Here is a 26,417-nt window from a genome sequence, read left to right on the forward strand (position 1 = left end):
CAAATTCAGTAAAATAACCAAAAATGCATTGAGAATCTAACGTGGAAACCTCTTCTACGTGAGGAGTAAAACCACGATTCGAGGGCACCCACAAATCTCCATTATCAACCAATAATGGGAAATACACATGGAGTTCTTCTCTAGCTATCATCGACTAGAGGCATACAACTACTCAATCAATTCAACACTCATCAAGAAATAACTTCTTGGCAACCACAACTAAACCGCAAGATTAGAACTCGCATTGAAAGGATCTCACCAAAAACATAGGGCAAAATGTCAAGGCTCAAAATGCAGGCTGCAGGTCTCCTTTCTTGATCTCCACATTTCAAATTTTGAGCACGATCCGAAGGTGAACAAACTCACTCCAGCAATTCTTCCGGAGCTGGTCAGAGCAGAACTGAAGAGACGGACTTTTTGTATCCTCCTTTGTTTGCTGCTGAGCTGCTGTGCTTTCTTCATGCTGCAGCTCACGAAATTCTCTGCTCCATTGTTGCCCTAACCCCTTGACTTTACGTGGGTGCTCTCTAAAAAAGTTCATAGGCTTAAGCCCGATACTCGTCCGTGTGAATCTTTAAACTCACACCGGCTTTAGCCTCTCTCCACAAAGGAGAGACCGACCCAACAATTTGTCATTCGAAAATGCATACAAATAATTTCTATAAAAATCTCACTATAAGCATGTGAGCAGAAACCCGTGCAATACGCATCATAGAAATATCAACCATTGTAGATCTCATTATACTACATATGGGGAATTTTAACATTACTTGGAGTCGCGATGACGCATTGGCGGAAACACCGCCTCCAGTGACAGTAGCAGCACAGTATGCTCTGTGCAGAATCTTGCACATCAGAAAGAATTATGTCGCTCAGATAATCGATCCGAGGTAATTCTAGGGAATCAATAGTATTAAGTTATTAACGGTGTTCTGTTCGAGAGGATGAGGCGGATCTCACGGCTTGAGCGACGGCCGCAAGGAAAGGCTGAAATGCTCGCCAATGAGGGGCATGGTCTCATCTTCTTTGAGCTTAGCTTCGTTAATATTATTGTATTTCCCTAGCCTCACCTATAATTGGAATCAACACACTTGGCCCGTCAGTTTAATTGTTTAATATTTCAGTTCAAGTGATTAGTATTTTTATCTATTTATAATGAATTACACAAAATACTAGACATTTAAACTAAAATAAAAAACACTTGAAGTGAAAGTAAAAGAATAAACACTTGAATACAATCACGAGTATTACAAAATACTAGACACTTTTCACAAAAATAAATATTAGATACTTGAACTGAAACACTAAACACTTGAATTGAAAATACTAATACGCGTTATGGTGCCTGCGAGTCATGTTCGAAAGATCCCATTACTATCAGAGAATAATAGGCCAAAAAAAATAAAAAAAGTAAAAACAAAAAACAAAAAACGAAAAACAAAAAGAAAAGAAAAACCAAATATAGACTCTTCAGTCCTCACTGAGGTAAAGTACTATTATACATTTTAAGGAAGGCTCTGACACTGACGGTCTGATCAGAACTCCTCTCCGTCTCCTTCGACCTATCTACAGCCGCCATGGAAGGCCAAGCCAACCACCAGCTCGAGCCGTGGCATAAGCTTCCCGACAAGGTAGTGATGGTCACCGGCGCCTCCTCCGGCTTGGGCCGCGAATTCTGCCTCGACCTTGCCCGGGCCGGCTGCCGTATCGTGGCCGCTGCCCGCCGCACCGACCGGCTTAAGTCTCTCTGCCTCGAGATCAACGGCCCGGCCGCTTCCTCCTCCGACCCGGCGGCCGAGCCCAGTAGCTCCCGGGCGGTGGCGGTGGAGCTTGACGTCTCAGCCGACGGGCCCACCATCGAGGGGTCCGTGCTGAGGGCCTGGGACGCTTTCGGCCACATCGATGCACTGGTCAACAACGCCGGCATTCGAGGTAAAGTAGAAATTCCGGTTAAATTTGTGAATTTCCGGCATTAGGATCGATTCTAAGTCGAATGGTTTCCGGCGATTGAGCTCGAATGATCGACGATTGTCCCGACTTGCTATGTGCGACTTAGGGAATGTGAAGTCTCCGCTGGACTTGTCCGAGGAGGAATGGGACCATACTTACAATACAAACACGAAAGGAGCGTGGTTGGTCTCGAAATATGTGTGCATTCGAATGCGAGACTCGAACCGAGGAGGTTCCGTGATCAACATCTCTTCCACCGCCGGCCTTAACCGAGGCCACCTCCCCGGAAGCATTGCATATGCTTCCTCCAAAGCGGCGGTAAACACGATCACGAAGGTATTGCCTGTCTTCACATTTTAAATCGTCTTCTCCGATGCTAAACCGCTATCGCGCCTGTCGTCGTTTTTGAAGCCAGTATGATTCTTTCATGCCATGGTTTGGGATCATAACTAGTTAGATGAGAATGTTTGTCATTGACAGATCATGGCTGCGGAACTGGGGGTCTACAAGATCAGGGTGAACTCAGTCTCTCCCGGGATTTTCAAGTCCGAGATCACGCAAGATCTGATGCAGAAAAACTGGCTCAATAATGTGGCACGCAAGACCATCCCACTGCAGTCCTTCGGCACCTCGGACCCGGCTCTCACATCCCTGCTTCGTTACTTAATCCACGATTCCTCGGAGTATGTATCAGGCAACATCTTCATAGTAGATGCAGGGGCCACCCTGCCCGGCGTCCCCATTTTCTCCTCTCTTTGATCGTGTCACCATGTGCATCGTTATATTGTCCGTCTGTCGCAGACAACTATGAATCTATGTTGCAGTTGTGAATAGAATTTGCCTTTTTCCTGAGATTGTGGGTTTTCCATTCTGTCATATACAATAATGGAAGTGAATTTTCAGTCTCTAAAGTCGCACTGCTTCGCGATTTTCGCTTCACCTAACCCAGTTCCGTTGATTATCACTCTTCTTCATCCTCGTGAAGCTTCCCATCGAAGACATTATACCGAACCTATATGGAAATAGAACTAAATTCTAAATGACAGCTTCAGTAGCAGAAAACAAAACTCAGTATGTGAAGTGAACAAAGCTTGGTGGGGTGCTTGTTCCTTTTAAATCAGGTCTCGTGGTCGAATATTGAGAATGAAAAAAATTTACGTTGACAGAACCTTACCTCTTAGTCGGCCGAACTGGCTCAATTGGATTAGTCGGGGTATAATTAAGCTTTCAAATACTAGAGTACACACTGAAAAAACGAAAGCTTGCTGGGGCAAAAAAAAATGGATTTGGACCGTCTCTAATGATACATGGTCATCCTTGCGCTGAGGCTATGTTAATCTTCTCTGTAGGGTTCCAATTTTATCGGAGGGGCTATGCTAATCTTCTCTGTATGGTTCCAATTTTATCGGATGTCTCCGAAGAGACGTCCTAACCATTCGATTCAGTACAATATAAACACGGTATGCTATAACGCTTTCATCCTCTGTGGGAATGTGCATATCAGGAGCTCCAAACGTTCAGCAAGGCCCAAGCCCAAGCCCAACGCAAATGGGCTTTTCTCTGTTTTTACAAACTGTTCTTGTTCTTCCTACTTGGGCCCATTTTCTACATTTCCTTCTTTTTCTTTTAGAAATGGTATTGGCATAGAATCTCTTTTTCGGTGAATAGGATTGTGTTTGGTTTCACAGTAGAATTTTAAAATCTGATTTTGATTTTGATTTTGAGTGGTATAAATGGGGCACACCCTTTGATTTTGTATGAGTTATGTTGTTTTGTTGTGGAAAAAAGTGGTATAAATGGGGTTCACTCTTTGAATTTGTATGAGTTATTTTGTTTTGTAGTTGGTAGAATTAAATTAGAATTGTGATTCTAAAATTGCATCTTGAAACCAAACAGGCCCTAGAATTCCTTGAATTTGATGGGTTGATATTGCATATATATATATATATATAGATATTATATTATCTAAAAGAAAGTTTTTTTCCCCTATCAAATACATATTTTATGCATCATAGGTTATATTGTAATTATTCACGCGTCTCAAGGCAAGTTTTTAGTTATGTATTGATGATATATTGATAGAGATAATGAGACTTATCTCATGTATTATGTATATTAATTTCTCCGAAATAGTGCAATATAACATGCAATATGTCGTTTGTTTTGTGCTAAGGATGAAAATATAAGTTAAGATTATTAAAAAATAACGAATTGAAGACATATGAGTGAATAATTGAAAGGATTACTAATTAATATTTACGAAAATCAACTATAAATTTCGTTTTATGGAGAATAATGATTTCCATCCCTCCAAACGGAACTAGAATTTCATAAATAAATAACAATAACAAACAAATGATGCAAATTTATTTGGAAATTCAGGGGCTGAAATGATCCAGACTGCAAAGTTTGATGGTGCAAAATGAAAATACTCTCCTCAATCTCACGGCTGCCCCGCTTACTGTTTGTTCATCGGAGTTTTTGTTTGTAATTCTTCTTCTTCCATTCCATTCCATGTCAGGCTGAGCTGTTCATGTCTATCTCCTTCTGCGGCAATACAAATCAGCACGACATACACTCATACGGGTTAGTGGGTCTTACAAGTTTCTTGTCTATTTCGTATGCTCCGAGGTATCAGTCTCTCTTTGCTGGAATCTCTGTCGGAATCGGAACTATCTTGCAGTCGGTGTCCCCGGCGTGGTCGATCATCCTGAATTGTTTTCTCTGTCGGAATTTCACTCTATGATTGTGGTTCATATTCAGAATGTCTGATTATTGTTGTTTCCATGCTCAAAATCAAATCTTTGTCAGCATAAATGTTGATGCTTCAATTTCTTTTTGTTACAGTTAATTAGTGTAGTACTGGGAAGCAGTAGCTGAAGTTCGTTTGTGGGATCATATGCTTAAGCTGAAGGCTCTGCAAAGATTTTCCCGGCCCTTCACATCATTTAACCATGCCTGTCTCCTGGTGAAGCCGAATATGGAGGAAGCATTTGGCTTTCGCAGTCTCCCGAGCAGTGGAGCTGGTGGCTTCGGCAGGTTTTCTTCGAGTGCTTGTGTTGCCACAGAAGATGAGATGAGCGGTGGAGATTTTTGCCGGAGGACTCTTTGTTATCCTCGAACAGATAACGTGTAAGACTTAATTCGTATAAGGCTGATTGAGTAGATAAAATATGTGAAATAGTGATGGTGAAGCTAATAATGGGTAAAAGGATTGAGAGCTTACTTCTCAATAGATTATCGATAAACACATGCATGCATTATATTGCAGTGTTTGATATGAGGCAACTGAAGGACATCTCACATATAAAATGTTTGGTCATAGTTTTTATGGCAAATCTGTTTGAAGAGCTTCCTATTGCTTCGTGATGGATTTGGTCTTGTGAATGCTTATTCATCCGCAGACAAGAATATACTGAAGAGGCATCCCTGTGGAGAAGAGAGAAGAGGAACATGAAACAGGGAGGAGGAAGTTTGTCTCCTCGAGGACTTGAAAGGCTGAGTTGGAAGGAGAATGTTGCCTATAATTTTTGTGATGGTCGGTCGTTCTCAACTCGTCATTTTAGCACAACTTGCAGTACTAAGAGACCAGGTGATTCTAATAAGGTGGATCAGGTTGCTCTCTCTTGAGCTGCTCAAGTTACAGCTTATAAAAGACCTTGACTAAACTCTAGTTTAAGGATTTATTATCTATAGCACGGATGTGCGGTTCTTGATGTCAATTCCTTATGTTGCCTAATTTGACTGTGTAATTTATTTCTGGATTTTCCAGTTTTTGACAATTCTTCCAGAATATGTGAAGATTGTAGAAGTTGGTCCAAGGGATGGACTGCAAAATGAGAAGGACATCGTTCCTACTTCTGTTAAGATTGAGTTGATAAGAATGCTAGTCTCTTCCGGTCTGCCAGTAGTTGAGGCCACAAGTTTTGTCTCTCCAAAATGGGTACCACAGGTAAGAGACCTTTATGGTTTACAATTGGTCTCTAGGCCTCTGGGAGGAAGTCTCTATTTAAATCAGTCATCCAAACATGTTGCCTCATCACTCTTCACATCGCATACTTATTGCAAAATACATTGGCCATGTGATTGGTATTAATTTGGATTAGTAGCCTCACCTAGCACTGGTGCACATGGTTTGAACTCGGTTGTTAGTGCTTTTGGTCATATTATGATCATGTTGTGCTATGAAAACCAATTCTGACTGATATGTTTTTGGGTCTAATTACGTATGGAAAAAAGGATAACAATTTTATTTTTTCACTTTTACTAGTCTAGTGATATGTTGGAGAACTGTAGCATGTTGTATTGGTATTCCTGTGAAATGTTCCAGAAATAAAGGAAATAATGAAGTGAATGGGGCTAAATAACAGCTTGGAGATGCCAAAGATGTAATGGAAGCCATTCGAAACATTGAAGGGACAAGGTTTCCTGTCTTGACTCCTAATCTCAAAGTAAGTTGCCCCAAGTCGAGCATAGCTCTAAAACGATTGACTCTTTTAACTTGTGGAATCATTGGGGTGCAATTGTCTTTCTCTACCTGCATAGGGTTTTGAAGCAGCTGTTGCAGCAGGGGCCAAGGAAGTTGCAGTCTTTGCTGCTGCTTCTGAGTCTTTTTCAAAATCAAATATCAATTGCACCATCGAAGATAGTCTCAAGCGGTATTATGAAGTTGCTCTGGCAGCTCAGAAACTATCGATTCCAGTTCGTGGGTACATATCTCCCTTTTTTCTTCTCTCAAGAGCACTCATTTCTTCTTACTTTCTTTGTCATGTTACTCATCATATACTTGGCTTTGCAGATATATATCCTGTGTTGTTGGGTGTCCGGTGGAAGGAATGGTACCGCCGTCAAAAGTAGCATATGTGGCAAAAGAGCTTGATGCGATGGGCTGCTCCGAGATTTCCCTTGGTGATACAATTGGTGTTGGTACTCCTGGTAATATTTAATTTTCATGAATTTCTGTTTTGGTAGTCTGGTTTATGTTTTTTAATTCTAAGTCAGTCCTAAAACCATCCTGGTACAGATGAACAGAGACATCTTCGATTGAGATTTAGATATCAGGCGGAAAATTTTTGCATGTGACCAGTGCAATAACATGGAACGATGGATTGTTGTGAAACTCCTTTAGGTTCAGATGAATAAAAATTCAGTTCTACTTCTTACTTGTAATATGTCTGGAATCAGAATTAATTTCCAGAATCATAACCATCAATGCTGAATAACTCCTCTAATGAGCAGAAATTTTTGAAATTTTATCATTTCGTTAATGCTCGACCAAAACAGATTGCTGTTACATGCTGTTAGTACTATTAGTTAGTCCTGTTGACCAGAAACTCGAGTTTAACCTCACGCCTCTCCTACGTTTCAGGTACAGTAGTTCCTATGCTAGAAGCAGTCATGGAAATTGTGCCTGTCAATAAGCTCGCTGTCCATTTTCATGACACTTATGGACAAGCCCTTTCCAATATTTTAGTCTCTCTTCAGGTAAGAACTAAGGAACCCTTCCCAGCCATTGTCTCTACATCTCGAGTTCTACAATATCCAATTTCATTTTTGATTCTTGTTTGAGAAGATTTATTCGAGACATCTCTACCAGTTGTTCATTAAACTATTTGTCTTTTGAGCTAATGCACAGATGGGGATTTCCACTGTGGATTCATCTGTCGCGGGTCTTGGGGGCTGTCCTTATGCTAAGGGCGCTTCAGGGAATGTAGCTACCGAGGACGTTGTATACATGTTGAATGGGCTCGGAATAAAGACCAACGTGGGCCTCAAGCAGCTCATGCAGGCTGGGGACTTCATATGCCAGCACCTGGGCCGCCGCTCAGGGTCGAAAACTGCAGTTGCCCTGAGTAGAAGTACTGCTCATTCGTCCAAGCTTTAATAAGTTCGGTGAGTTGAGTGATCATTCTTGCTCAACCTTGTCAAGCTGGCTTCACCCAATGCCCCTACATAAGTTGGATTTCCCCGGTTCGAATGAGCTCCCAAAAAAGTAATAACTCTTGTACGTATAATTTCTCTTTGGTGGGGAGGAAAGAGTCCATTGTATAAACTAGAGAGCCTTGATGGCTGATGATATTCACTAAATTGATGACAATCCGAACAGAAAAGAATTTATGTTGGACTAGTCTGTATATCTAGGCTATTCATCGATTGTCTTATCATTCTGTCGAATTGCATAAGATCACGAGCCGAGTGTTGAAGTCACGGATCCTAATTTTAAGGGCTTTGTCTATTTCTCGAACTTTCTGCCAAGCTTCTGTTTCTTTCAAGTACTTTTTCCTATCAGTGTCCTTTCCCTCGTGGTATTTGTTATTCGAAAGAGGTCTCTGGTTAAAATCAATTTTCTTCAAGTGCGGCATATTGGAATTTATCTCTGGTTGCTTGATGCTGCCACGGGCTCTCTGACTTGGCAAGAATCAACTTCGCAAAAATATGTCAATCCAAAGAGATGAAAGATGAGAAGAAAACGCGAGTAACACAGTTCATAAGCATCACTTTATTTCGAAATTTGAATGAATGGTACATTCTCTTCTCATTCCTGTGAAGCTGAATCAACTGGGGCAGGGGAGTTTCTTGGATCTGTTGTTTATGGAGTTTGGTCATCAGAGGTGGAGGAGGAGAGGGCTGCAGGCAAGGGCTTCCCTCGGACGAAGGATGCAAAGAGCACGAGCGATCTCTCTGGCTGTGAAAATGGAGCTTCATGCGATGCCCCTCTTATGCGTAATCTTGTGTCCATCCACCAACCTGTGCATAAAAGAATAGACACTCTCAGGGCCCGTTTTCAAGGAATTATGTTTGTGATCCGGATCAAGTAATCTTCAGTTGAACGATAATCTCGATAAAGAACGACCAACCTGTTCACCTAATGTTGCTGATGAACTTCTCATTCTATCAAAAGCAACTGAAGCAAACATCAGGAGCATAAAGAACATCCTTGACAAATTTTGCTCTTGGTCGGGTCAAGAAGTTAATTGCGCGAAGTTAGGACTCTTCTTCTCCAAGAACGCAAATGCAAATACAAAGAGAAATGCCAAGGCCATCCCGAGTATGAGAAAACTAAATGACTCCAAATACCTTGGTAACTTACTGTTCATCAAAAGGAGAAAGAAAGAATCCTTCCAATTCATCATTGACAGAATCAAGAGCAAACTTGCATCATGGAAGGCAATAATACTCTCATGGGCGGGTAGAGCCACTCTAATCAACTCAGTGATCAACAGTACACCAATCTACTCAATGTCACTGTTCTGGTTTCCAAAATCCACATTGAACTCTATCGACAAACTGACAAGAAGATTCTGGTGGGGTACAAACAAGGAAGAGGGTAGTTATTATGCACCAACGAGTTGGAACACCATCTGTCAACCGAGATCTAAAGGAGGCCTAGGCTTTCGAAGAACAGAAGACTCAAACAAAGCGATGCTATCCAAAACAGCATGGGCTCTAACCAAAACAAACGATAGCCTCGCATGCAGGGCTCTAAAGACCTAGTACGGTAACTTCCTAAACTTCTCCAATCGCTCCTCTCCCTCACCAATATGGAAAGGCCTGCAATGGTGTAAGGACACCATCAAGGTAATACTTGTTTCTCTGTAGGTGATGGCTCAACAATTTTAGCTTGGATAGACCCATGGATCCTAGGTAAGAAAGACTACAAAGCCTCCCCCAAGACAAATGTAACACCAAACTTGGAACTGAAAGTACGCGATCTGATGCTCTTCCACCCAAAGAGATGGAACGCTCCACTTCTTACGAGCCTCTTTGGACAAGAAACAGTGAAAAGCATACTCAATATGCACCTGGCCCAAGAAGACTACAATGACTCAGCACTGTGGACTCCAAATACATCAGGGAGGCATTCTGTCAAATCTATCTATCTCATAGACCAGCAACATAGATTCCAAAATCATGTGGAGTAGTGTGGAAAGCCAATTGGAATTTAAAAATCCATGAATGTTTTAAACTCTATCTTTGGAGAATAGCTAGTGAAAGCCTCCCCTGGTTTAGCGAGGAAAACACTCCCTGTTCTCTTTGCCAAACCAGTTTTGATATATTAAATCATCTCTATGGTGATTGTATCTTTTATCGTGTTGCGTGGAGGAAATCACCATGGAATATTCATTCAAGTGTCATTCCATTTTCCAGTTCTAACGATCTGATATATTTTGTTGTTTGTCCTCCATATAGTTTTTCATCAGATATCCTCGATAAGACTATGTTTTCTCTCTATGTAGCCATCATACTATACCAACTGTGGAACTCACGTAACGATATTTTGCATGTAGGAAAAATAGCGGATTTCTATGAAACGATCAAAAGAATTAAAAGGTCCTTCAGAAAGCACAATAGGAGCGGACACAACAAGGTGCAACAAGAGAAAACCTCACACATGCGGTCACTGCAACTCGAAGCATCACAGGAGCCCACGGGATCTGATTAGACCATCATCAGCACAGATGCAGCTTGGAGCAGTAGCAGATCATGCCTCTCGGGAGTTATGCACCACCCAAACAGCCCACCAGCACTATCATGGTTCCAAGTATTGCATGAAGACAAACCACTTCAGGCAGAAGTTAGAGCAACCCTCTTTGCCCTAAACATAGCCGCAGAACGAGGAATGAAGAAGATCTGGCTATGTAGCGACGCCTTGCTACTAATAGACGCCATTTTGCACCTACAAAACTCACCGTGGGAGATTAGGAGTATTGTATCGGATATTGTTTTATCGCTTGAACTCTTTTCGGATAGGTTAGTTTCATGGATCCCTAGAATAGATAACTCCCTCAGCCATGACTTGGGTCAATATGGCTCATTGTCAAATTTTCACTTGCTATGTACTTTTCAAGGATATCCAGACTTAGGTCTAAGAATCAATGTAAATGCAACCACTTATTAATAAAATTGCATTATTCATCCCCAAAAAAAATAAAAAACCTGTCTTCCTTCGTACGAAGCTCTATATGGTCCAGACATGTACAGTCCCAGTTGTTTTGCCAGAACATTCACAATTGTTCATGTTCCGGTGAGTGCAAGCACAGAGTCTTGATCTCCACTGCAGAAATTAAAATTGTAATAGTATTAAACCGGGTGGCACAAACTCGCCAGTTCGGAATTCTTCAAAGAGCAAAGATGACAGATAATGTAGAAGGATTACCTGTAGACCAGAACCCATATCCCAGACTTTACGAGCTTGGACAACACCGGAATCATGGGCACTTCGAGATTTTGGTAGTCAAAGTTGAGCACCTGTTTAAAGGAGATTTTTAGAAAGATAATACTCAGATGTCGAAGATATCTCACTATTCAACATCATTTTTGGACTAAGAAACCGCTGTAGAAAATCAATAGTTACTCGCTGCTAATGGACCATCTTGCGACACCGACCACCCGAGCATGAAAAGCTGCCTGCACATCTTTCCTGTTCAAGTACTTAAATGTCTCATACTCTACGCAGACATCTATCTCCTTGGTTTCTTGCCGAAATATGAGTTCCACTATTACGAATAACAAGTTTCATTAGACGGGAAAAAATAGTCGGAAAGCCTTACCAGTTGATTCAGCTTAATAGACTGAGAAGTGGCGGACGACAAGCAGACATCGAGGAAGATTACATGTGTGTCGATGAAGTTGCCGATTTCTCTTCCAACAAGGTTAATCACATTCTGGCAAACCGGAGTCAGAGTGCCTCTCGCTGCTTGCCTTAGGATGGTCGAGAAGTTGCACACGAAGGTGACTTCTCATAGGTCGAATCTGAGATCAGCCCATGGGACCACAAGTACTTGGCCTGGGAATTGAAGTCGAACTCCGGAAGAGGATTCCCAATCTGCACGCAAGATATATATTACTTATTTTCGAACCCGTTTTCCATCAATACCGGAGAAAATTCTGCATCGCACTTACGGCTATTCCCTTATATATTGCTGAAAATTCTGCATCGCACTTATATATTGCTGAAAATTCTGATTTCTTCTTCCTTTCTTTGTCATGTTACTCATCATATACTCGCCTTTGCAGATATATATCCTGTCTTGTTGGGTGTCCAGTGGAAGGAATGGTACCTCCATTCCCTTAGTGATACAATTGGTGTCGGTACTCCTAGTAATCTATGAATTGCATGAAATTTGTTTTTGATTGTCTGGTTTATGTTTTTTTATATTCGGTGCCAGTCCTAAAATCGTCCTAGTACAGATGAATAGAAACAACTAGGAGTGAGCATCGATTCCATTTCATTCTATTCCCTTTCAGTACCTTCTTACCGAGCACTGGAAGTAGCAAGAATATTGGAATTGGAATGACATGGAGCTGGAAATGGAACGATGGATTGCGAAACCCCTATACATTTGGTTCAGCATGAAATGAAAATTCGGTTCTACTTCTTCTTACTCATATCATGTCCGGAATCAGAATTAACTTCCACAATTATAATCATCAGTGCTGAATTACTCATCTAATAGGCGGGAGTTTCTCTAAGTTTTATCGTTTCGTTAATGCTTGACCAAAACAGAATGCTGTTAAGATTCAGTTAGTACTTCTATTTAGTTCCTTTTGACCACAGATTCGAGTTTAACTTATGGCTCACCTACAGTTCGGGTACAGTAGTTCACATGCTAGAAGCAGTCATGGACATTGTGCCCGTCGATAAGCTTGCATTCCATTTTCATGACACTTATGGACAAGCCCTTGCCAATATTTTTGTCTCTCTTCAGGTAAGAATTAAGAAACCCTTCTCAACTATCAAGTTTACATCTCGAGTTGTACAATATCCAGTCAGATTTTGATTCTTGTCTGATAAGATTTGTTTGAGACATCTCAACAATTGTTCATTAAACTATTTGTCTTTTGAGCTTATGCACAGATGGGATTTCTACTGTGGACTCATCGATCACGGGTCCGAGTGTTGTCCATATGCCAATGGCACTTCAGGGAATGTAGCTACCGAGGACGTTGTGTACATGTTGAACGGGCTTGGAGTAAAGACCAACGTGGACCTCAAGCAGCTCATGCAGGTTGGGGACTTCATATGCCAGCACCTTGGCCATCGCTCAGGGTCGAAAACTGCAATTGCCCTGAGTAGAAGTACTGCTCATTCGTCCAAGCTTTAATAGATTTGGTGAGTTGAGTGACCATGCTTCCTCGACCTTGTAAAGCTTACTTCACCCAATGCCCCTACATAACTTGGATTTCCCCGATTCGAATGAGCTCCCAAAAAAGTAATAACTCTTGTATGTATAACCTGTCTTTGGTGGGAGGAAAGTGTCCATTGTATAAACTAGAAAGCCTTGATGGCTGATGATAACTAAATTGAAGGATGAATTCCAACTGAAAGAGGATCGATTTCAACTGCAGAAGATTGTGTTCTTATACCGAACTAAATTTGGGCTACATTACAATCGGAATAGATCATTTTGTCCATCATTTAGTCTGTATATCTAGGCTATTCATCGACTGTCTATCATTTTGTCAAATGGCATAAGATCACGAGGCAAGAGTTGAACGCACAGATCCTAATTTTCAGAGCTTTGTCTATTTCTCGAATTCTCTGCCAAGCTGCAGTTTCTGTCAAGTACTTTTTCCTATCGGTGTCCTTTCACTCGTGGTACTTGTTATGAGAAAGAGTTCGCTGGTTAAAACCGATTTTCTTCAAGTGCGGCATAATGGAATTTATCTCTGGCTGCTTGATGCTGCCTCTAACTCGGCATGTATTGATTTTGTGAAAAATGTTAGTCCAAATAGATGAAAGATGAGAAGAAAACGCGAGTGACACAGTTCATAAGCATCACTTTTTTTCGAAATTTGAATAAATAGTACATTCTCTTCTCATTCCTGTGAAGCTGAATCAACTGGGGCAGGGGAGTTCATTGGATCTATTGTTTATGGAGTTTGGTCATCAGAGGTGGAGGAGGAGAGGGCTGCTGGCAAGGGCTTCCCTCGGACGAAGGATGCGAAGAGCATGAGCGATCTCTCTGGCTGTGAAAATGGAGCTTCATGCGATGCCCCTCTTATCGTTGCGAACGACAAATACCTCCCATAATCTTGTGTCCATCCACCAACCTTAGCATAAAAGAATAGAATCTCAGGACTTGTTTTCAAGGAATTACGTTTGTAATCGGAATCCAGTAATCATCAGTTGAGTGATAATCTCTATAAAGAGCGACTAACCTGTCTTCCCTCGTACCAAGCTCTATACGGTCCAGACATGTTCAGTCCCAGTTGTTTTGCCAGGACATTCACGATTGTTCGTGTTCCGGTGAGTGGAAGTACAGAGTCTTGATCTCCACTGTAGAAATGAAAGTTGTAACAGTATTAATTCACCACCAAAAAAAAATTGTAATAGTATTAAACTGGGTGGCACAAACTCGCCAGTTAGGAATTCTTCTAAGAGCAAAGATGACATATCATGTGAGAGGGATCACCTGTAGACTAGAACTCGTATCCCAGACTTTACGAGCTTGGACAACACCGGAATCATGGGCACTTCGAGATTTTGGTAGTCATAGTGGAGCACCCTGTTTAAAGGAGATTTTTAGAAATATAATGCTCAGATATAGAAGATATCTCACTATTCAACATCATTTTTGTACTAAGAAACCCATGTAGAAGATCGATAGTTACTCGCTGCAAATGGACCATCTCGTGACACCGACCAGCCGAGCATGAAAAGCTGCCTGCACATCTTTCCTGTTCAAGTACTTGAATGTCTCATCCTCTACGCAGACATCTATCTCCTCGGTATCTTGCTGAAATATGAGTTCCATTATTACGAATAACAAGACAAGACAAGTTTCATTACAGGAAAAAATAGTCAAAAAGCCTCACGAGTTGATTCAGCTTAATAGACTGAGAAGCAGCAGAGGACAAGCAGACGTCGAGGGTGATGTCATATGTGTCGATAAAGTTGCCAATTTCTCTTCCAACAAGGCTAATCACACTCTGGCAAACCGGAGTGAGAGTGCCACTCTGTGCTTGCCTTCGGATGGTTGAGAAGTTGCAAATGAAGGTGAACTTCTCATAGGTCCAGTCTGAGATCAGCCCATGGGACCACAAGTACACGGCCCGGGAATTGAAGTCGATGTTGAACTCCAGAAGAGGATTCCCAATCTGCACGCAAGATATATATTACTTATCTTCGAACCTGTTTTCCGAGAATACCAGAGAAAATTCTGCATAGCACTTACGGCTATTCCCTTCAAGTTGAGCTTCTTGGACTGAACCACTAGCTGTGCAAGTTGTGGGACATAATGTCCTGCATAAATCGAAATGGTTCCGAGCAATATTCAGTCACTCGATTCAATTGTTCATCTTACCTTATAATTTAGCAGAATCCAGTTTTAACCCAATGTACCTGCGTAGCTCTCCCCTGCAATGTACAGATCTCGGCTCTTGTACTGGGGGAACTTCTTTAACCAGTTCTCAAGGAACACGAGATTATCCCACGCTACAAATTAACAAAAAACCACTAATATAAATTTCTCAACAAGCTAAATCGATGACAAATACATAATTCAGAATCTAAAACGAACCTGTAATCTCATCATTGATGAGTTTGTAGAAAGTTGTGTTCGCCGAGTATGAGAAGCCGACTCCGGCAGGGGATTCCAGATACAGCATGTTTGCTTCTGTAACGATTGGAACAAGCTCCATTACTCAAATTGAATATCAATTAGAAACCGATCGAAAAATATAACTTTCGTGAGCTGAATTGCTGACAACCTTTGTTCCAGCTATACTCATTCTTAAGAAGAATGTCTCCTCTGGGCTTGAAGGGCCCATGCTCGCAGAATGCTCCAGCCCCGACAGACGAACATCCCGGTCCTGCCATATTGAAAATGGCAATCTCTCAACCGAAACAGTTACGCGGACCGCCTACTGCCGCAGCTCATACGAGATTCGGAGTAACGACAGCTCCGAATCACGAGTACACTAACAGAACATAAAAGTGCGAGTTAGTTACTACGAACGAACCTCCATTGAGCCAGAGGACGAGAGGCTTTGAAGCGGGGCTTGTTTCTGCCTCAGCAAAGTAGTAGAAGAGAGCTCTGTGCTGCTTCTCATCAATGGTGATGTAACCCGAGTGCTGCTGGAAACTCACCGGGGGCTGTCCCGGTAAGCTCGTGATCTTCTCGGATGATGTCGGGTAGATTTGGAAGAGAATGCTGCAGATTATTGCAGCTATAGTCCATTGCTTTAGCTTCATTTTCCAGAAAGGAAAGAGAGGGAGTTTTGCAGGAGAAAGTTTCAAAAGCAAAAATGACTTTTCCATAGTGAGGATATCACTGTTTTTTATATACATGGACTGGCATCCATATCAAACTTAATTATTAGGTGATTTTGGAAGAACATACTGACTCTGGTGGGAAAGAGTGGTCGCTGGATAGAACTCTACATTCTACCTCATCTTTTGGTGAGATTTGACATTGTCCCGGATATTTTTTGGCATGTAAGTAGTCTAATCTTGGTCACTGGATACGAGTCTAGATCGTACCTCATCTTTTGGGGGGATTCGGCACAGACCCATATATTTTTCGGCACATAAGTGGTTTGTTCTTTTGGAACTAAGCAGTATAGCATAATTGGGCGAATTCGGCTGTATAATGTTTGAGAGCTCAATACATAGGCACCAATCTAGACACGTGCAGTGGAAATAAAGTAAGGAAAAAAATTAACTATGCTATACTTTACTTTACTTTTTCTTAAAAAGCTTTTAAACGGAGGGATTATTTTTTAGGTATCCTTTCGGATGAATCGGAGCTTATGTATGTATAGTAGAGAGACAAACTGAAGAAACTGCCAAAGTGAATGAAACAGAAAAAAGGATAATTTTTTCTTTCTATCCACTTAAGAGATAGCCCCCGACTGCCTAATACTAACAAAGGAGAAGAGAAAATACGTAGTAGGTCGGGAAGTTTTATTCATAACAATCAAAGTCGAAATTTTTTATTTTTTTAATAAGAATTTAGGTCAGTGCACTGTAGTTACTTCTTAGAAAAGAATAATATTTCCTTGTGAGGATTTTCTAAAAAAAATCATTTACCATACTTGGGAAAGCAAGTATGGGTCAAATATTTGGGCTGGGGGTTCGGATACAGAACAAACTGACATGGTTTTTGTGCTGGAAACGGATTGAAACAGCTCATGACTCTTCTGCCAGGACCATCACCTAGCTCACTGCATAAAAAAAATTAAAAGAAAAAAAATGGATTAAACAAAACATATTATAAATGAATCAAGAGGTTTCAGATTGGGTACTCGTAAGATTATTTATGCCCATTTATTAGTTATTAAGATTTGTATTTAATTGTATTAGGTAAAAAACCTTCTTTGTAATTGAAAAAAATATAGGGTAAATTACAAAAAAAAATCCAAATTTTGTAAAATGTCTCAATTTTGTCCTAAATTTTATTTTGTAACAGAAAAAACCATAAATTTTCTAAAATGTCTAAAAAATGACCTCCGTTATAACTTCCGTCAATTTTTGCCTACGTGTGACCTACGTGGACTGTTAAAGGGACCCACCATCAACAGCAAAAATTGACGGAAGTTATAAATGAGGTCATTTTTGAGACATTTTAGAAAACTTATGGTTTTTTTTGTTACAAAACAAAATTTAGGACAAAACTGAGAATTTTTACAAAATTTGGATTTTTTTTTGTAATTTGCCCAAAAATATATTTGTAAATAGATAATTTTGATATATATTCAGTTAGTGGAAATAATGTTTTGAATGACTTGTGATTCTATCGAATTGATTCTCAATCGGAATATCGGGTCAATCTTAAGTCCAATTATGTTATGATTTAAGCTTTAGTAATTATAAAGAAAATTTGTTTAAATATCAATTTTAATACTTTTTCTTTGTAGTATTTTATGTTTAATAAAATGAAATTTCTTGCTTCTCAGTTCTCTCTACCCCTCACTGATCTCATCCTCTTTACTTATGTCCTATTGTTGCTTCATATCTTGCCTACGGTAGCTTTAGTTTTAAATTTCGTAGAAAGTACATCGGCTACAGTTGGATCAAGCGAACCAAGAAAACCTGCCTTCGTAATCTTCTCCGTATGATTCGTTTAATATTCGCAAACTTTACATACTAGATGTTAAAGATACTTACAAGTTAGAGCCATATATACATACGTGGTTTGGTAAATTTATTTTTCCTGTAATTCCCATTTTTCAAATTCTCTTTTGCGATGTCTTTTTTTTTTTCACGACAAAAGGGAAATAATAAAAGGTCAAAGGTCAAAGAAAATATGCAAGCAATGAGGAGTGAGACACAATGTCGCTTAGTAATATAAATAATATAAGTTTGATTATCATACTGAAATTATTCCTATTAATCTATTATATATATTTTTTATTTTTCTATTCTAGACTATACCTTCTTTGTAATCGAAAAAGAAAGTATCACGTGCAAAAGTAATCATCCAATCATATATATATATATATAATATCTAATATATGTAATGTGAATGAATGTATATAATGTGAATGTAAGCAATCAATTTCGTCCATGACTTATGCAAGTTACATCAATTGGGTCCCTGAAAAATATATTACATTAATTCGGTTCCACGTCATATCAATTTCGTCCTTAGTCACATCAATTTTATCTTTGGTCACATCAATTTAGTCATTGGGTATATCAATTTCGTCCTTAATCACATCAATTTGGTCCCTGGGTATATCAATTTGGTATTTGATCACATCAATTTAGTCCTTCCGCTTGATCACATCAATTTAGCCATTGCTTGGTCATATCATTTTGGTCATTGTCAACATCAATTCTTTACATTAAAACGGTCCATCTGGTCTATCCTTCCTTTTTACTACTCTTATCTTCGAGCCGAATCGGGAGCATTCGTTCATTGCTCGAACCTCCGATTCTTGCGTTCTTGGTGACTATAAAAAGCTTATACATAGTACTACTACTTAGGATCAAGTTTTGAGCAAAAAAGCAAAGAAGCAAGTTAGAAAAATATAGTTGAAATTCAGTTTTCACTCATAATGTAGAAATTTCGGATAGCGATATCTCTCAAACCGTGCAACGAAATTACGAGCCGCTAAGTGCCGTAGCTTCCTTACAATATGAGTAATCAATCTATATAAATTTTTGGACCAATATTGACTCTATAAGAATTTGTTCCCGTATTGTAGAGAGAGAAAGCTTTATGGATCATTAACAGCAAATTCTTATATAGTTAATATTGGTTCAAAAATTTATATAGACAGATTCTGCTAGTTCCACGGGGCGCAGCGGAAGCGAAAAAGGAACAGAAATTCAAAATTTCCTACCCGTGAAACTAATTCCAAGACCTACTAGAAGAATAAGAGTAAATAAAAACGTACCTGGAATATTTAAAGTTGTCGACCGAGCGTCCCACGCGTGACGCCTCTACTGGAATCCACACCGACTTTGTCGACGAGTCTTCGAGATCGGCGGTGCTAGCGACCAACACTCGAAAGAAAACACTAATGCGACACCCGAAATTTTTCAGACTAATGGACCTAATTTGGATTGAACAATTCAACCCAAATTATTATATACATACACATATGCACGCACTATATATATCTGAGCACTTATATGAGTGCGGTTTTATATATATATATATATAAGCACTTATATGAGTGCGTTTTATATATATCTATATATATACTTATGCATACATATATATCACATATATATGCATACCCTGTTACCCATACTTACTGCCATATATATACACATATATATAGGCTTGAGAATGGGGCAATTTGCTTGTCCCACCGATGTGGGATAAGAGAAATTAAGAATTTCAAGAGCCAAGTGCATGGCTAAGTGTCATTATACAATTGGCCCATGTGTTACCATATAATAGACTCCAAGTGGTTCAATAAAAAATAGCCACTTAGCACACCATTAAATCAAATAAATCGGGTCTAATTAATCGGTAAATTTAATCTCATTAAATATCCGATTAATTGGTCGCACCTAAATCATCTAATCTCTATTAGACGATTTTATTTGTTTCAAAATATCTCGTCAATTTAGTCGTAGTGTGTGACCCTGTAGGTTCCCAATTACGTTGATAGTAATATCGAAATCTCTATTTTTAATATTACAAACAGCGAGCGGCATCTAGCAATGCATCACTATTACTCAAGTAATCGGAAAGTTAATTTCTCAACGAACCTTGTGACCTATATTACCGTGTAATATAATCCATTTGTCCTCTATATCTCTATTGAGCCCAAGGCATGGTCGATGACATCCTTGTATGGCTCAATATCTCTCTTTCTTGGTTTACCGGGTAAGTCTATCAGAACAAATGAATTCGATATCGCTATATCGACTCATTTGGGTATGCATACACTTTTAGACTTAACCACCAAGTGGCCGTGAGATATCAATCCCGTTATGTAGGAGGGACAAATTCTATCTTGATCACTCACATTCCTCTCCATGCTCTGTGGTATACCCAATAACTGTCTTTATAACCATCCTGTTACAGTAGCGTTTGACAGTATCAAAGTATATGACATTACATGTAGGAATTCATGGTGACCTCAAGTCAAAGGATCATTACACTATAGTCACTTTGAGATACGCTAATGACAGTCACGTAACAACCCATATAGCAATCTCATGGCGGGTCAGTCCAATATACATTACTCTTAATGTATACATGTGGTGTGATTTGATATCTCCATATCCATGACCTATGAGATTTAGTCATCAATCAACACCCGCACTAGTCTAACCGTATTATCGTTGTCCTAATTAACGATAATACTTTGACTAGGGACATTTAAGAATAATGTTCAGTAATTATAGGATCTCACAATCAAGTCACACTTGATGCCTATTGAACCTATTATTCCAAGGACATTATTGTGTAAAATCATATTTAGCGCAATCTACACAATAACAGAAATGCCTCGTTTTATAATGAAATAAATATCATATTACAAAACTGATTATAGATTGCCTCTAGGGCATACATCAATTCCCAACAGATTCCTGATATAGTAAGGAAGCTATAGCACTTGACGGCTCGTATTTTCATTGCACGGTTTGAGAGATATCACTCTCCAAAATTTCTACCTCATAAGTGAAAATCGAATTTTAAATGCATTCTTCTAACTTGTTTCTTTACTTTTTGGCTCGAAACTTGATCTTAAGTAGTATTGTTATGTATAAGCTTTCTATAGCCACTAAGAACACGAGAATTGGAGGTCCGAGCAATGAGAACGAATGCTCCAAAATTGGCTCGAAAAAAATAGTAGTAAAAAGGAGGGAGAGACCGGATGGGCTTTTTTGATGTAAAGAATTAATGTTGACAAGGACCAAAATGATGTGACCAAGTAATGACTGAATTGATGTGATCAAGCGGACGGACTGACTTGATGTGACCATGAACCAAATTGATATGACCAATGACCAAATTAATGTGATCAATGATGAAATTGATGTGCCCAAAGACTAAATTGATGTGACCATAGACGAAATTGAAATGACCATAGACGAAATTGATGTGACTTGTGATCAAATTGATGTAACATTTTTCTCAGGGATCTAATTGATACAATTTACATAAGTCAGAGACGATATTTCCAGTTTACTAATCTTGGGGCAAGACAAAGGACTTCTCATCTCCATATGATAGGACCACTTGCGTGCAAGCGAGGCTATAACAAGCATGACTTTTTTTTTTCTTTTGGTTGAAAAAATAAAGAGAAAAGTATACTGTCTTGTTTGGGATTAAAGTTGAGTTAATCTTAACTCTATTCTAACATTATATATATATATATATATATATTTACTTGAGTTATAATGATTGTGTTATCGAACTATGAGAAAAAATGTGAAAAATTAATGAATAGTTGAGAAAAAATAATGATTGTGTTGTTGAATTGTGGAAAAAGTAATGAATAGTTGAGAGAATTTAGTATTAAAATTTGAATTGAATGGTTAAAACAATTGAAGAAAAAATGAAAAAGTAATAATTATGTTGTTGAATTGAAGATGAGTGAAATTAAGTAGAGTAAAGTTAAAAATAACTCTAAAATCAAACAAAACCTCATGGAAAGGCAACTATCTATGTTCATATCCTAACGACAAAATTTCCCAAGATTAAAGCCTCTCTTGATTAATTATATTCATCGTATATGTATGTGCATGATTGAGTATACTTTCCCTCTCTATCCCTATTTCTTTCTTTTTCCAAATATTTTTTTACCTTTTCCATTTTAAGATTGTTCCTTCAATCAGTTTATGCCCCTCTTGAGTTTAATAGAGCTTATCCAAATGAACTAAAAAAAAAGAAAGAATAACTCGTAGTTAGATAGTTGATTCCTATCGAAAGGACAACAGAAAGAATAAGAACAAAAAAGCGGGTGTGAATGTAATGCGTTAAAATGTGAATGATAGTATGAATATATTGGATACTTTGAAACCATCCGATCACATAAGATCACGTTCTCTTTTTTTTTTTCCAGTAAAATCGTAAAGTGTCCTATAATCATATCATAAAAACCCTTTATTATACGATTTGTCCAATAACTAAGACCTACCGTTCTGTCATTTAGTCAATATGAAAAGATGAAGACATGCGAAGTAAACTAAATTTTCAGAAGTCCAATGAATCCCGATCAGTTCAGATTCGAGTCAAGTTGCTATGGAATAAAACTCTTACACTTGTAGATTATCTCTATTAGTAAGACTCGAAACTGAAACCTTACTTAAAAAGGAACATGAGTCTAAATCATCGGAACCCAGCTAGATTGGTTAAATTTAAATTAAAGTGTATTGCTATTGAGAGGGTTGGCTTAATTAGTCCATTCCCACGTGTGAATTGGAAAGTTTTTCCAAAGCTTGTTCAAATTAAAGCGAAGGTGCAATAACCAAATGGGCCCCCCACAGGCATAACATTACAATCGAAACAGGGGAGGTAGCATATGGTGAAGTGGGCATGGCCCAATTAACCTCAATCTTCATATTTGCCAAGTCTTTGTTGATGTCGACAGAGGTCCTCAGAAACGGAGTTCGGTCTCATATATTTCTTGTGTAATATGGTTATCCGGGAATATGATTACGGAAGTATTATGATCAACAAATGATCAATTCTTTTGTATTTAACTTCATGAATGATGAACGATTATATATTTCTTATTTAATTTTTCAGCGCTTGTACAAACTGCTCAATCATATTCATATAACAATATGGTTATATGGACTCGTTCGTGTCATTGGATATCATTTTTACGAGATGCAATAATGCAGGATCTCCATATGTAATTAACCTTATGACTCCCGCGATCTCTTCCATCTGCTGATTGGGCCTAGGCACTGGACCCCAGCGCTTGCGTTCGTGGATTATCGTATTTCCAATTCATTTGTGCCGTTTCGAAGATCGTATTGTGTTCAGTGCATGAATGACTAAAATCCATCTGTAATGAGGATGGGAAATTACCAGAAATGAAATGCCATGTTGATTCCCTCACATGACACTATAAAATACGCATTCACCGTAGAGGTAAGAAAAATTATCGGAACCGATTTTACAAAGTGGGCATACATTTCTACTTTGGGAGAATTAGGAGAGCATCCCCTCGCAAATCTCCAAAGATGAATTTTTAGTCGTTCATTCAAAAGCAGAGGTTCAATACTCATTCGTCTATTGATTAGAAGTGCCTGTGGAGCTTGAAAGTGCATGAACGACCGGGAATCCATTTATGGGGATTTGCGAGTGAATGTCTCATATGTTCTCCAAAAGTGAAAATGTATGCCCACTTTGTAAAACCGATTCCGATAATTTTGCCAACCTCTATGGTGAATGCATATTTTATCATGTCACGTTGAGGTAACCTTATGACTCCCGGAACATAGGATCTCCTTATGTAATTAAGTAACCTTACCATCAACATCGTATTATGTTCCTTCCTATCTTTTCCATTCCGGGCCGTGTATTTCCGTCCAGAAGATCTGACATGTGCAGCCGTCTGGTGATGAAAACAATTCCACGTCGGACCAAATGGAGAAAACAAAATCATGCATAACCCAATAATAATAATAATAATAATAATAATAAGAGTAACTAAAAAGTGAATGGGGATTGTCGGCTGTGCTGAACTGTAGTCTAATGTCACAAACTTTGTAACACCTCGCGTCTAAATCAATTCTTTATAAAATGTTATTTCAATCCTGTCGATGTAAAATATCTAGCATTAACGGAATTAGGTAGGGAAATATATATATATATATATATATATATGCACCTCCTCCAACATGAACGAGGCTCCGTGCGGCTTTTGTGACTCGCACAAAGTAGAGAATAATCACAAACCAAGCAATGCGACGTGATCTTTCACAATGAAAGAAAGAAATATATATTGCCAGGAATTAGCTCGTAAAGAAGTAACCCTTACCCCGGCACTTGGAGTTCTCTCTGGATAATAATCCTTGCAATCATAGGTTATTGAGAATCAAGCTGCAAGATTATGTTTAAGTTTGGTCAGCATCAGTTGATTCTTTTTTCTTTTTTTTTTTTTGCTCTTTTATCAATTGATTCAATGTATCATCAGATAATATAAATGTATATATAAGCCTATGCATATATACTTTGAAGGTTCTAGGATTGTTCTTTCATCAAAATAAAACCAAATGTCTAACTTTTTAGATCTTTAAAATATCTACTTTTTAGATCTTTAAAATATCTTTTTTTGGAAATTAAATTTGTTTTGAATCAATAAATTTGGATATATATCGCATGAACATTATCTGAAGAACTCCCAAATAATATACCATAAAATTTTACCATATTAAAATTTATAGAGTTAAAAACAAATTTGAAATATGCATTTGTTATGTATTAAATTCAAATTATTATTTATCTTATAATTGCTATTATTTAAGCGAAAGTACGATTTTATTACTATCACCTTATTTATATAATTAGCACAGTCCCTTCTCGACACAGCTTTATGAATCACATGATATGATATGATTCTTTTTCCCCTCTCATGACTTGTGATGTGGCTCGTTAGTCGTCCCAAATTTCCAATTGCTTCCCGTTCCTCCGTGTGACTTGATGTTTTGAAATAAAAGTCAACTCCATATAGTGGTTACTGCGACGACTTATGCAAGAAAAAGTAACATGTTACAGTGATATACGCTTTCGCTTAGGAATTAAGAGATTTTCGGTTCAATTCTTACTATTAGGGTTACCCGCAATCCATACATATTCTCTCGATTTACTATAAGATGAATTTCTATAAGAGGACGATTTTGCAAAGCCTTTTCCAGCTTTCACGTGGCAGATCTCTTATGATTTAGGTGCTGGACATGCCAGGCGCAGACCCAAGGATCGACACCGAACAACTCCAGAAGGTCAGTCGAAAAATAAAGATAAGATGAATGTGATTAATTGATTTGCTGCAAAAGGGTACTATGTAATTTTTCATAGTATTAATTAACAAAAAATAGTTAATATGTAATTTTTCATACTATATTTTCTTCATTTGATATAGTTATCAATATCGTAACAAAAATTCTAATGAAAATTAAAGTTGTTGGCCAAAACTCCTCAGAAATATATATATAAAAATTGGATCATCTCTTGTATAAATTGTTCTTATGTAGGTAATAAATTTAGATATATATCGCATGAACATTATTTAAAGAACACCCAGATAATATATCATAAAATTTACCATATTAAAATTTATAGAGTAAAAAACAAATTGGAAATATGCATTTGCTGTGTATTAAATTCAAATTATTATTTATCTTATAATTACTATTATTTAAGAAAAAGTCCGATTTTATAACTATCACCTTATTTATAGAATGTAATTAAAAAGTTGAAAGCATAATTATTTTTAGTTTAAACTAGACGAAAGGCCCATGCAAATTTGTTGAGCATATTAACAAATTGGTGATCACAAGTAATATAAAAAATTTTCCATGACTAAAATTTGTCCATAAGGATTAATTTTTAATTTATCATTTGCAACTACATATTTGATTGAATTCTATTTCTTATTAATCATATTTTTGTTCAAGTTTCCTTAATTTTCTCATGAAACTGATGTTTACGAACACGAGTTTCTCGTAGTTCATGGAGTAGTACTTTTTCCCTCTTTGCTTATAATGAGGCAATATAGTCGTAAAAGATGAGTTTTCTAATAATATATACATACATATATATATATATATATATATATATGACTTTTCGATTTCTATAACTAAAAAACTTTTATAATTATTGAGTGATGTGGCTTGATAATTGCATGCCACATGTCGTATTATGATTTGTGAGAACCCTAAAAGTCATTCAACCACAAACTACATGCATCTTATGTGGCATCGTCGGATGAATTGATTCGGCTTTCATAATTTATATAGATAGATATAGATATTATACAGAGACGAGTTGAAAAATAATATTGTCCGCTCAATATTATTCTCCTCTATCTTCCCTTTCACA

The 26,417-nt window shown here is 38.2% G+C and overlaps 3 protein-coding genes and 2 pseudogenes across 7 annotated transcripts; 2 read left to right on the top strand and 3 right to left on the bottom strand.

Annotated features, from left to right (window-relative positions):
* The first annotated feature begins 1,482 nt into the window (after nucleotides 1-1,482).
* LOC116202326 (3-oxoacyl-[acyl-carrier-protein] reductase FabG-like) lies at nucleotides 1,483-2,861 on the top strand. Its single transcript, XM_031533850.1, has 3 exons — nucleotides 1,483-1,932; nucleotides 2,057-2,286; nucleotides 2,431-2,861. The coding sequence occupies exons 1-3, from the start codon at nucleotides 1,578-1,580 to the stop codon at nucleotides 2,707-2,709; spliced, it is 864 nt and encodes a 287-aa protein (XP_031389710.1). The 5' UTR covers nucleotides 1,483-1,577; the 3' UTR covers nucleotides 2,710-2,861.
* A 369-nt stretch (nucleotides 2,862-3,230) lies between these two features.
* Nucleotides 3,231-3,375, bottom strand: LOC116206474 (annotated as a pseudogene).
* Nucleotides 3,376-4,385: 1,010 nt separating this feature from the next.
* Nucleotides 4,386-8,194, top strand: LOC116206047 (hydroxymethylglutaryl-CoA lyase, mitochondrial-like). 5 transcript variants are annotated; one of them, XM_031538780.1, is made up of 9 exons: nucleotides 4,386-4,536; nucleotides 4,798-5,082; nucleotides 5,355-5,565; nucleotides 5,723-5,902; nucleotides 6,321-6,401; nucleotides 6,496-6,659; nucleotides 6,749-6,885; nucleotides 7,319-7,434; nucleotides 7,586-8,194. In XM_031538780.1, exons 2-9 carry the CDS (start codon nucleotides 4,850-4,852, stop codon nucleotides 7,832-7,834), a joined length of 1,371 nt encoding a protein of 456 aa, XP_031394640.1. In that variant the 5' UTR covers nucleotides 4,386-4,536; nucleotides 4,798-4,849; the 3' UTR covers nucleotides 7,835-8,194. The 5 variants fall into 5 exon arrangements, with proteins under 5 accessions (XP_031394640.1, XP_031394641.1, XP_031394642.1 ...); XM_031538781.1 differs by having other exon boundaries at nucleotides 5,355-5,556; nucleotides 7,586-8,047; XM_031538782.1 differs by having other exon boundaries at nucleotides 5,355-5,542; nucleotides 7,586-8,047.
* An 86-nt stretch (nucleotides 8,195-8,280) lies between these two features.
* LOC116204338 lies at nucleotides 8,281-12,017 on the bottom strand (annotated as a pseudogene).
* A 1,701-nt stretch (nucleotides 12,018-13,718) lies between these two features.
* On the bottom strand, nucleotides 13,719-16,318 carry LOC116202616 (serine carboxypeptidase-like 45). Its single transcript, XM_031534215.1, has 10 exons — nucleotides 15,916-16,318; nucleotides 15,664-15,765; nucleotides 15,474-15,569; nucleotides 15,296-15,388; nucleotides 15,129-15,196; nucleotides 14,770-15,051; nucleotides 14,566-14,690; nucleotides 14,367-14,459; nucleotides 14,113-14,230; nucleotides 13,719-14,004 (listed from the first exon to the last, which is right to left on the bottom strand). The coding sequence occupies exons 1-10, from the start codon at nucleotides 16,241-16,243 to the stop codon at nucleotides 13,825-13,827; spliced, it is 1,485 nt and encodes a 494-aa protein (XP_031390075.1). The 5' UTR covers nucleotides 16,244-16,318; the 3' UTR covers nucleotides 13,719-13,824.
* Between the last annotated feature and the right edge of the window lie 10,099 nt (nucleotides 16,319-26,417).

This window comes from Punica granatum, chromosome 4 (genome assembly GCF_007655135.1).
Source record: "Punica granatum isolate Tunisia-2019 chromosome 4, ASM765513v2, whole genome shotgun sequence".
Taxonomy (NCBI): Eukaryota; Viridiplantae; Streptophyta; class Magnoliopsida; order Myrtales; family Lythraceae; genus Punica; species Punica granatum.

What these genes read in the sequence shown, in the direction of transcription:
- LOC116202326 (XM_031533850.1), top strand. Translation starts at nt 1,578, where the DNA reads ATGGAAGGCCAAGCCAACCACCAGCTCGAGCCGTGGCATAAGCTTCCC. An exon ending in CAACAACGCCGGCATTCGAG is followed by an intron (nt 1,933 to 2,056) that starts GTAAAGTAGAAA and finishes TGTGCGACTTAG; the next exon opens with GGAATGTGAAGTCTCCGCTG. An exon ending in CGGTAAACACGATCACGAAG is followed by an intron (nt 2,287 to 2,430) that starts GTATTGCCTGTC and finishes TGTCATTGACAG; the next exon opens with ATCATGGCTGCGGAACTGGG.
- LOC116206047 (XM_031538780.1), top strand. Translation starts at nt 4,850, where the DNA reads ATGCTTAAGCTGAAGGCTCTGCAAAGATTTTCCCGGCCCTTCACATCA. An exon ending in TATCCTCGAACAGATAACGT is followed by an intron (nt 5,083 to 5,354) that starts GTAAGACTTAAT and finishes ATTCATCCGCAG; the next exon opens with ACAAGAATATACTGAAGAGG. An exon ending in CTCCAAAATGGGTACCACAG is followed by an intron (nt 5,903 to 6,320) that starts GTAAGAGACCTT and finishes GCTAAATAACAG; the next exon opens with CTTGGAGATGCCAAAGATGT.
- LOC116202616 (XM_031534215.1), bottom strand. Translation starts at nt 16,243, where the DNA reads ATGTATATAAAAAACAGTGATATCCTCACTATGGAAAAGTCATTTTTG. An exon ending in CGTCCTCTGGCTCAATGGAG is followed by an intron (nt 15,766 to 15,915) that starts GTTCGTTCGTAG and finishes TCAATATGGCAG; the next exon opens with GACCGGGATGTTCGTCTGTC. An exon ending in TGCAGGGGAGAGCTACGCAG is followed by an intron (nt 15,197 to 15,295) that starts GTACATTGGGTT and finishes CGATTTATGCAG; the next exon opens with GACATTATGTCCCACAACTT.